At 39.8% G+C, this 11,432-nt stretch overlaps 1 protein-coding gene across 3 annotated transcripts in view; it reads right to left on the bottom strand.

Moving 5' to 3' along the window:
* SNX29 (sorting nexin 29) overlaps positions 1 to 11,432 on the bottom strand; it is a 283,033-nt gene that overhangs the window by 237,742 nt on the left and 33,859 nt on the right. For all 3 annotated transcript variants that reach the window (XM_023529637.1, XM_023529638.1, XM_023529636.1), the window contains exon 4: positions 2,667 to 2,806. In XM_023529637.1, coding sequence (XP_023385405.1) covers positions 2,667 to 2,806 — 140 coding nt within the window. The remainder of the gene's footprint in view (positions 1 to 2,666; positions 2,807 to 11,432) is intronic.

Raw genomic sequence — 11,432 nt, 5'->3', positions numbered from 1 at the left:
CAGGGAAGAGCCAGGAATCTGACATTGGTCTGACCTGGGTTGGAATCCTCAGCTGTGTGAACTTGGGTAACTTATTTAACTTATTTGAGTCTCCTTGTCATCATGTAAAAAACAAAGACACCATCATCTCCCCAGGAAAGTTACTGCCATGTTGTCATCAAGCACCAGCTCTAGCAGCTCTGTACCAAGGCCCGGGCTTCGCAGGCACTTTCTCATAGAGTCCCCACCACTCCCCGACCCCCCACAAAGCAGGGTCTGTTATTAACTTTATTTTACGCAGGAGGAAACAGAAGCTCAGAGAGGGGGTTCCCAGAGAGTCACGTGTGACTAGTCACTGAGCAAGGATTTCAACCCTATCGCCTGACTCTAGAGTCCAATACAAAGCGCTAAGCTACAACAGGGGCCTGACCGGGCAGCCGGCAGGGACGAAAGAGCGGAGGGATGCGCATTCCACCCCGTCCTTCTCTTCGGATTTCATTTTCTTCATTCTGCTTGAAAGGGTCATTCCAATGGCTTTAACGACAGCCTCAAGAAGCCACTGATCTGCTCTTTCCCAACTTTCAGCAGTTAAAAGCCCACTTGCTCCCCTCCCTCGTGAGGTTTTTAATCACACATTCAATTGCAAGAAAGAGCTTTTAATCAGCCTGGACCAGTGAATGGTTAATTAACACTGCCAATAGTGATGGCAGAAGCCCTTGGCAGCCACTCAAGGGCTAGGCCAGTTTGGTCTTTCCCCTGCTTCTAACTGTCTGCGAGGCGGCCCGGCATGTCGTCCTCAGCAGGAAACAAAGCCATCAGTCTCTCCGGGATGCAGGTGCAGAAATCATGCTAAGATACAGGAAAGCGGCAAGAACGTGAATGCTGGAGGTGCCTTGTAAACACGTGGGTGCCTCTCTGATTATCGGGGCCAAGTAACAAAAAGATTAGAATTCTAGTCTGGATGGGAACAGAAAGAGCCACCTTCGTGGCCAAAAGGTCAAAGCTTTAGCGGGGATGAGATAGAGGAAAAGGTCAAAAGGTAAAAGAGTGCTGGGGAAAGCAGGACAAGCGGTTAAACATTTATTAGGTGCTCTGACTCGAAGCAGGTCTTTACATGAGATTCTCACCGAATCCTCCTGCAAGCCCCCAGGTAGATGAGATGATCCACCTTTACGTCAAAACAACTAAGGCTCCCAGCCTCCCCGGGGTCAGCTCAGACTTACTCTCACAGTCTGACTCCAAAGCCAGGGTCGCCCCCGTCATGGCCGGCAGCTGCCCTCGCCTGGATAGAAGCAGACCCAGAGCCTCCCCAGTTCATTAACGTAGCGCCCTGACAGACAGGTAAGATGGAAACGAGAAGAAATACAAGGGAAATGGAGGGAAAAGCTACGTCCTCGAACAACTCCCCAGTCAGCGTGGAGCCCTCTGCCATCTGCACGCAGAGCCTAGGGAAGCAACTTGGACATGAGACAATAGAGGCTGCCATTTGAGGTGGCCACGCAGTTGGCAGTGCCGTCTACAAGGCCTGAGGCCCTTGATGTTGGCTCTTCCCTGATCCAGCTCCCTACATCTCTGACTTTTAAAGGATGGACCCAGGAGCACAAGAGAAAAACCTACAGTGATAGGAATCCCTCTTGCAGCTGTCCCTTGACCCCAAGAGGAAGCACGTTCATTTCTGAAAATGAGCAACTGGTCAGATGAACAAGAGTCAAAGGTTCGTTGGAGGGCAGAGAGGAAAAGGAAGGGAGGTAGACCAACACGAGGGAGAGGGAGAGGGAAAGGCAAAGGGTTCAGCTGGCAGCGAATTTCCACAGACACCTCCGCCAAACACAGTGACGGCTGGTTTTTATCTGTGAAAGGAGGGGAACGAGCCCAAAATGACACATCTTACTCAGCAGTGACACATCAGAGTAACTGGAAAGATTCGCAAATTCAGGGCGACAACCACAGCAGGGTCTGAAAGAACCTTCTCTTTAAAATGTGGGGGAAGGGAAAGGACGTAGGATTTTTTTTATATGATATGAGAGACTTTAAGGCTCGAGTCCAAAGCAAACCACTGTCAACAGTGTCCTCATCTGTCCAGATGGGAAAAGTAAAGGTCCCTACTACTCACAGGGCTGATTGCAAGAACCGAACAAGTTAATTTAGACAGAAGACTAACAAAGTGTCAGGCCTGCACTAAATACTAATAAGTGTTAATAGGTATTATTATTAGCATTATCCCTGTCATTCAGAGACACGGCCATGGTGCATGGGAAATGCTAAGGCAACTTTAAAATGGATGGCAGCAGAAATAAGCTCAGAGATCTGCATGCTTTCTGTTATTGAAGACGGATTTAATTATGAAATATCATGCTATCCCCATGCATAAAATTAAAACAGATTATTAATTTCCCAGCAACTGCCACACCACATTGGTGAAGCACCTTGGCTGCAGGCCCCCAAGGCCCTCAGAGACTACAACGCGTGGCTCTGAGAATTCTGTGCAAAGGATGACTTCATTTAAATGAAGATGCCAGATGACACCATTATCAACAAGTCAAACATCCACATGCATGGACTTCTGCACCACCAGGCCCCACCCCGCCCCCCACCAGTCCCATGCAGTCACTGCCTTGCTAGCTATTAGAAAATAAATAAAACGAAAAAGAGAGAGCAAGGAAAAAGACAGCATTCTCCAGGCGCACCTGGCCGGGCAGTACCTGTTTCGGTTTTGCTGGAGAAGCCCGCTGCCTGTTTGATTGCGGCCGCTGTTAACGCTAGTCCTCGGCTTCTCTTCAAGCCATGCTGCAGGACGGCCTCAAACTGGGCACACAGACAGGTCACCCTGCGAGAGAACCAATGATTCGTCAGTCCAGTGAAGGGAGATCACAACCAGGGTGGCCCCAGCATCTCCAGGGAGCAGATGAGTCGCCAGGTGTGAAGGCACATGCCAGGCACCTGGATCTACAGGTAACTGGCATGTAGTTGGCTTGGGCCGCTCCACACGCCTCCCCGTGCAAGTTCATGCCACGTAACTCAGGGAAGTCCCACACAGTCTGGCCATATTCATGAACTGGTGAAAGCATAACAACAATTCACAAGGAACAAGGGAAAATGGAATTGGTACCAGCTAATTTCAGAGCAAATCAGTTCACTGTGGGGGAAGGGTTGGTGTTAATTGTATCTGATTCACAGAATCAACTCAAATTCATATCACATATAGTTTAAGGAACAAGATTATCTTCTAAGAGATTGAATTCGCCAGCCTACCAAATTGAAAACATTGTATAACTTCATGGCCTGTTACATGCACTAAAGAAATAATATGAATTCTGATTCTTGTTCTTTATTCTGTTATAGGAGATTACACTGGAAAGTCAGATTCAGAGTTGGTGGAATTTTCAATTGAGTTACAATTACTGTGCATTTAATCAAATTCATTTCCAAATAACCAAAGAAATGGGAGATTTGGAAACACATTCACCAAGAGATGAGGTCACAGCAACTACACTTGATTCTTAACCGCCTTCCCTGGGGCTCCTACACCCCCCACACAATGGGGTCTGTGCACTTCAGAGACCCTTCCATTCATTTATGCAACAAATGTTAACTTCTCCCATGTGCCAGGCACTACTGGAGGCTCTGAGGATATGAAGATCTCCGTCTCACCACATTTGCACAGTTCCAGCTGGGGAGATACACACACAAATAAGCTAACCAAACTACAAACCATTTTAGTTGATGAGAACTTTGAAAAAAATAAAACAGGTCGAGATAGTAAGTGGAGACAGGGCAGGAACAGGCTTAGATTCTGTGATCTGAATGGAGGTAACTTTGGAGTTAAGACCAGGATACGACAAGAGGCAGCAAGTGCGACAGAGCAGCCCAGTGCAAAGGTCCTGAGGCCACCACCATCCAGGGCAACCTTGCCTGACTACAGGCATTTCCTGTTCCACCCACCCCCACACTCGTAGTAATAATACTCCAAGGGTTTATCGTTCTGTAGGTGGTAAAATATTTTCGTACCCATGACTCATTAGCTCATCCCATCAACATTATGATAAAGGTAAGAGAGGTATTATTATCTCCAAAGAAAATGAGGCTTAAAGACATTTAAGAGACAGCACACAATAAGTACATAATTAGCAGCAACATCTGTACTCCAGGCCTACCTACCCCCACAATGATCTGAGTGTCTGCTCCGCCCCCTACCACCAAGACAAATATGTTTCGTTCTAAGACAAAAGTTCTCTCCTTTACTCATCTATCTACACCAGAAAACCCTAACACAGAATCGACAAATACCAGCACCTGTACATTTACTCTCAATGCTGTGCCCTTGACAGATATCACTTATCCATCCCAGCAGTCTAGGCTACCACTGCCAATGAGCAAAGCTGGTCCACTTGGCATCTCAAACCTAATACTAGTCCTCAGGTACACCATGGCTCCCAACTCCTACCTTGTCTTTCTGGCTCCCCTGCTCCTGGTGCATAGCATGTGCTCCATAAATGCTTCTTCAGTGGGTCAGTATATGGGTGATTAACCTTGAACCATGGGTCCCAGAATACTCCCCCACACTGAAACAACCCTTTTTGTCAGGCAGATGTCACTCCTAAATATTACATGTGCATAGGCTAGTCTCTCTGCATATCCACACAGGCACATGTTGGAGGGCTTTTGAAAGCTGGGACACCAAAACGGTCTCAAGTCCACAGGAACCAAAACAGAGGCATAGCAAAATGAAGCCTGAACAGGGCCCTGTCTCTGGGGGCTGGGAGGAAATCCTGGGCTATGTTTATAGCTCTCCAAAATAAACCACAGCCTATATCTGTAAACAAATCATCTACAAATACAATGATTAACTCAGCAATCCCTGTCTGTCTGCTCAGCTCCAATGCATGAGTCAGTAACTGCCCTGACAACTCTGGGTAATACTAGGGAATGGAATGCAGGTGAACAGCACAAGCCCAGCCCCCAAGGTTTGGGTCACATCAGCAGTATCATCTTCCTGATGCACATAGGTCACGATCGACCTAACACAGCAGAAAACCCAGGTGGGCCCTAGTCCTGTAATTACTTCATTATGCTGCCTGCCTTACTTAACACCCTCCCCATGTCCCCTTTTCACCTCCCCATTTGAACTGAGCTTATATCTACTGGTCATTCAAGACTTCGTTCAAGGGTTTCCTCCTCCAGGAAGCCTTCCTCAATGCTTCCTCATTCTGAGCTTCTTTCTACTATAGCACTTGGCCAAACTCTGTTTCTGATTTGCTTTCCACAGCTGTCTCCTCTTGCTAATTTGAGCTCCCTGACAACAAGAATCATGTCTCATTCATCTTAGTTGCCCCCAGCACGTAGTACAATGCCTGGCTACTGTGGTAAACACGGCCACATTGATCTTTCCCCTTGGGAAACTCAGAATATAGACTTGATGTCTATTTAGATAAGGGATGCATCTCAGGAGATCTCATATAATTTGCAATCCAAATCCAGGTCAGTAAAGACTAGCGAATCAAGGAGAATACACATGTCCAACCTCATGAATCTACAGCCCTTTAGCTTGTGGCGAGCACACAGTAGGCTATTTTTATGACCATGTCACCCTAAGGTTTTCCATTTCTTTCCATCTTTACTCAGTTATGAGATAATTTCTACAAAATAGAAGGGGAACCTGCTTTAGTTCAGCTCCTTATTTTCTCGTCTCAGGCTTTCCTGTTTCCCAGAATGCTCTCTGCTAAAGCCTCTCTGGCATCACAGTGGTGGGTTGGCTGTTATCTAATTTCTACAATACATTAATGAACTGGGGCATGTTTTTTAATTAAGTGGGGCAATTAATCAACAGTGAATGTTTTAATGTTTTCAATAAGCACCAAACAAGGAAATCACTTCAAGTTTTTATGCATAGAGCTGTTTATCAGAGGAATGGAAAAACAAAATATGGTGCATTGATACGATGGAATACTATTGGCACTAAAAAGGAATAAAAGACTGCTATACGGTACAACATGGATAAGCCTTGAAAATATTATGTTAAGGGGAAGAAGTCAGACCCATAGAGCCACACGTTGTATGATTCCACAATATTGAGAAAAGGTAAATATATAGAAACTGAAAATCAATTAGTGGTTGCCTAGGGCTGGGAGTGAAATCAAGGATAAACTGTCAACGGGCACAAGGGAACTTTTCAGAATAAAAATGTTCTAAAACTGGATTGCGGTGATGGTTACACAATTCTGTAAACTTACTATTTTAAAAAAATCACTGTGTTGTACACTTACAAGAGGTAGATTTTCATGGTATTTAAGTTACATTTCAATAATGCTGGATTTTTTTTAATTCCCTCAAGATGCTCAGTGAAAGTCTGATGACGGAGTGAAGGAGTTAATGTATGAAAAACAAAATAACTTCCTCCTGCTGAATTTAAAACTGTCTGCCAACACCAGCACAGCCGGACACTGCACAAGCTAAACTAGTTTACTGCTAAAATTCTGCAAGCGCTGGTTTTCATGAGCTCTGGCCTATATTTCAAGACTGCTTAACCTGCCACATTAGTCTACAATAAGATTCCTAAGAATCCTGTGTGGGTTTTTTTTTTTTTATGGCAAATGTTAGAATAACATACAAGATCAGCAATAAATGCTTTGTTCTTACAAATTGCATCAAATTAATCTTGTGACAGAAGGGTATATTTCAAATTAATCCTTTTACTATGTTACAGCTTTACTGGAGCCTTAAGGGAAAAACCAAGCACAAGCATGAAAATGGACTAGATTATCCTCATGTGGAAAGCTCCAATGTCACCTGGAATGGAGTCAACTGTACCCATAAAAATCAGCCAATTAGTGTTAGTCACATCGCAGACCTAAGACAGTACAATTACCAACTAGCCTTGCGAAAGCAAGTCCATTACATGATGAACATTTAAAATGGGCCATACTCTACATTTACGTTTTATAAATTAAGGTTTCAAAAAGGTTCACACCCTTTAACCCATTAATTTTACCGGCAGAAATCAATCCATGGCTGTAATTTACAAGTCAAATAAAGATGTAAGATAAAAATATTCAAAACAACATTATTGATACCAGTGGAAAGTTAAAAAACACCTAAATAATTAACAGTTAGGGAACTGGTTAAACAAATGATAGCACGATATATACTCGAATGCTATTTAACCCTTAAAAATATTTACCAAGAGCTTATAATGCTAAGCCGACATGTTTATAATACAATGTAAAATGAAATAAGAATGATATGAAACTGTATATTAAGTATGCTCTCAACTATGAAAAAAAAATTCTTGAGGGAATTATGTGAAAAAATTAAGAGCCTCTTGGTAAAAAAAATTAATGGTGATATCTTTCTTATCACTATGTTTTTCTGAATTTAGCTTTTTTCTAAAATAAGCATTAAGAAAGTATCATGTCTCAAGAACCAGAAATATTGCTACTCTATGCTATCAGGAATGAAAAAATATTAAAAGTTATGGTGAGGAAAAATCATGCAACTATTTTAAATGTTTATAGAGAACTTGAAATAGCATTTTTTAAAGCTTAGGTTTATAATGGTAAGTGAAAAAAAGCAGATCTATAAAAAGTTGTAAAAATGTTTCTAACCCACAAATAAAAAAATATTGCCCCCGAAAAGAACTATAATATTAAAAGTTCATTTTTTTAAGTAGACAAAATGAGGGAGAGAAATTCCATTCATGATAGTAACATAAGTAAAATAAACCATGTTTTTAATAAGAAAGATATGTCATTATGTGAAAAAAAACATTATATTTTCTTAAAAGGTATAAAGGTCAAAATAAGTAGAAATACAATTTTCCTAAATGGGAAGATTTACTAAAACAAAAATATCAATTTATCCAAAAATATTATATAAATTTAATAAAATTTTATTAATTTAATATAATTCCAATAATAATCACAGGAAGGACCTGGCATAGTGTAGTTTTGAGCACAGGGATAAACAAATTGATGGAGAAGTATGGAAAACCACCCAAAAAAGTCCAAATAAACATGGAAGTATTTTATTTATAATTAGAGTAGAACTTCAATTCAAATGAGTAAGAGTGGGCTATTTAACCAGTGGCACTGACATAAGTGGCTATAGGGCTAAATGAAAACAAGAATAAACTTCTGTCTCTAATCACAAAAAGAACTAAACTCCAGATAAATCAAGATCAAAGAAAAATATAAGAGTAAAAAATTAAAATGCAAAAACAATAGAGGAAAATGCAGTATCGGGACTGGATACTCTAAAACCAAGATTTTTAATGTTTGTAGAATTAACTGCATAAAATTTTTAAATTTCTACACAACAAAAGATATCATAAATATGGAAAAACAATAAATGACCGAAAATATTTACAGCACATATAACTAAAAAAAAGGATTAATAGTTATAGTACATGAAGAGCTTTCTACAAATGGATAAGAAAACAGACAAGCAACTCAAAAAATACATATATATATATATAAAATATACATATATATGTTAAAGAAGGTGAACAAACAAACCATGAAAGGAGAAAAAATAGTTAGCCAATGAACATATGAAGATATTCAAGCTCACTAGTGGCCAAGAAAGTGTCACAATACCAAAATACCAATTTAAGACTATCGATTTTAAAACCAACCATAGATCTAGCAAGAATATATGTAAATGAGTACTGTTGATAGGAATGTAAATATGAATTGCTACATCTTTCTGCAAAGAGATTAGGACATACAATTTTTGAAAATGTCCGTACCCTTAAACCCAGCAATCCTACTTCTAGGAACGTAGCCTATAAAAATAAAAGCACTACTAATTAGAAAATGAGCAAAAACTGTAAATAGACATTTCAAAAAGTAAGTGCACATAGAAGCACATGAAAATATGTTCAACATCATTGTTAGCCAGTAGGGAAACGCAAGTTAAAACCACGATGAGATATGCCTACACGCCTGTAAGAATGTCTAAAACAGAAAATCATGACAATACCAAATGCTGACAAGAATGCAGAGAAACTGGATTATTTGTGCATTGCTGGGAATGTAAGTGGTACAGTCAGTCTGGAAAACAGTTTGGCAGTTTCTTATAAAACTAAATATGCAATTATCATACAACTCAGCAATTGCAGGTTGCTTACTTTAGAAAAACAAAAACTCTGCTCACATTGTACATGAATGTTTACAGCAGCATTATTTGCAAAAGCCAAAAACTGAAAACAACCCAGATGTCCTTTGATGACTTATGAATGAACAGACTGTGGTATATCCATACCATGAACTACTACTTAGCAATAAAAAGGAACATACACTATTGATACATGCAACAACCTGGATGAATCTCATGGGAATTATGCTGGGGCGGGGTGGGGGGGGAGGGGGGCACCAATCCCAAAAGGTTACACATTGTATGATTCCATTTGTATAACATTCTTGAAATGACAAAATTATAGAATTAGAGAAGAGATTGGTGGTTGCCAGGAGTTAGCAAGAAAAAGGGAGGCAACTGAAGGGAAGTGGGTGTGGGTATAAAAAGACAGCAGAAGGGATCCCGTGGTAATAAAACTATTCTGTATCTTGACTGTGGTGGTGGGTACATGAACCTACACAGTGATAAAACTGCACAGAATTAAATACACACACACACACACACACAAATAAGTATAAGTAAAACTAGGGAAATTTAAAACACCATGCTAGAGTTTTAGAAGCTGTTATTATTGGGGCTGGAGGTAAAGGGTAAATGGAATCTTTATTATTTCTTACACCTGCATGTGAATCTACAATTATCTCAAAATTAAGAGTTTAAATAAACAATTAAATACAAAAGCACTAATAAGAAAGGATATACATATATACACAAATATTTTATTGCAGAATTGGTTATAATAGCAAAAACGAAAACAAAGCTAGAAACAACCTAAATGTCCATTAACAGAACAGTAAGTTATAGCACCTTCACACTATAAAATATTACATAAAAATTTTTAAAAAATGAGATGTCATACTTAACATTAAGAAGCACTTTTTTTCCCACATTTTAACGTCTCTGAAATCTAGATGTGCCTCATAATTGATGCAGTTATAGAATTAAAACAGGCATTGGTTTTTCTTTCTTAATTACACAGAAAGACGGCATTGATGGTAACTGCGGTTTTATGTTATTCGTTGACCTACAACAATGTCCATAACATACAGTCAAGTTTTTTTTTTAAGTAAGTTACAGAGTAATTTAAACGGTATGATTCCCATTTGAAGGAGGAAGGGGAGAAAGAGAAAAAGGAGTGGGCTTTATGAGAATGTCCTTTCAATTATTTGCACATCTGCCATCATGTGGGTGGATTTAAGCATCCTCGAAAATTCAGGCAAACTCATCTAGAGCAAGGATAATGAAGGCTAAGGGCACCTCATCCTCAGTGTGACAGCACCAATGTGCAAGGGCCTTCCACACTCCTTGCTCTGCCAGGGGTCCTCATAGCGGGCAATCACATCAGCACAGTGTTCACCATTAGCTCCGGCCCTGTGCATCCTCTCTCTGTGCTAAGTCAATGGAGTAAAAGTAAACTGCAGCCCAGAGATAAAGGGCCAAAAAGATATGTGGAAAGAGGGCAACCATCTAGAAGAAACGAAAACTGGATCCATGACTTATCCCATAGACCACACAAAAACAAATTCCAGATGGCTTAAAGGATTAACTGTAAACAATAAAAATCCTACAAGAAAATGAAAAAGACCGTATGTACACTCTAACGTTAAGAAGATCTTAAAAACACTGAAAATGCAGAAACTGGTAAGTAGGTAGGTATTATAATGTGGTACATAATAGATACTATTATCTATGCTTACAAAGATAATGGGCAAATCAAATTGAAAAAATTTTACAATGCTGAAAACAGAAGAAATGTTAATTAGTTACTATAATATATAAAGAGCTCTCACAAATTGATGAGGGGACCAATAATCCCATAAAATGAGCAAATAATATGAAGAAGCTTTGCACAAAAAAAGTAAAGCCAAATAGTCAACAAACATTAAAAAAAAAAGATACTGAAATTCATTAGCAATCAAGGAAATGCAAATTAAGTGACAGCGAGCCACCACTTTTCACCCATGAGACTGACAAAAACTTCAAAACAGTCAAAACTGCTGTTGGCAAGAAAAAAAGTAGTCTCCTGCACTGCTGTCAGAAGTTTTTAGAAAGATACTTGATCACAACTACAAAAAGTAAACACATACTCTCTTTGACCAAGCACCCCAACTCCTGGAAGTCCATGACAAAGAAATGAAATCCTCAGTATATAAGAAAAGATGCTCAAAGATATCTATTGTTTCATTGTCCATAACAGCGAAAATTGGACACAAAATCAGTATTCATTTAGAAGCAATTGGTTGTACATCTGTATCATGTAGTATAATTTATGTTTTTATTATATTATATTTTAAAAAATAATTATTAGAACTAAACTTGGA

Source organism: Pteropus vampyrus, unplaced genomic scaffold (assembly GCF_000151845.1).
Source record: "Pteropus vampyrus isolate Shadow unplaced genomic scaffold, Pvam_2.0 Scaffold40, whole genome shotgun sequence".
Classification (NCBI taxonomy): Eukaryota; Metazoa; Chordata; class Mammalia; order Chiroptera; family Pteropodidae; genus Pteropus; species Pteropus vampyrus.
The sequence above is the reverse complement of the archived record's forward strand: the minus strand, read 5'-3'. Positions and strand labels throughout refer to the sequence as shown.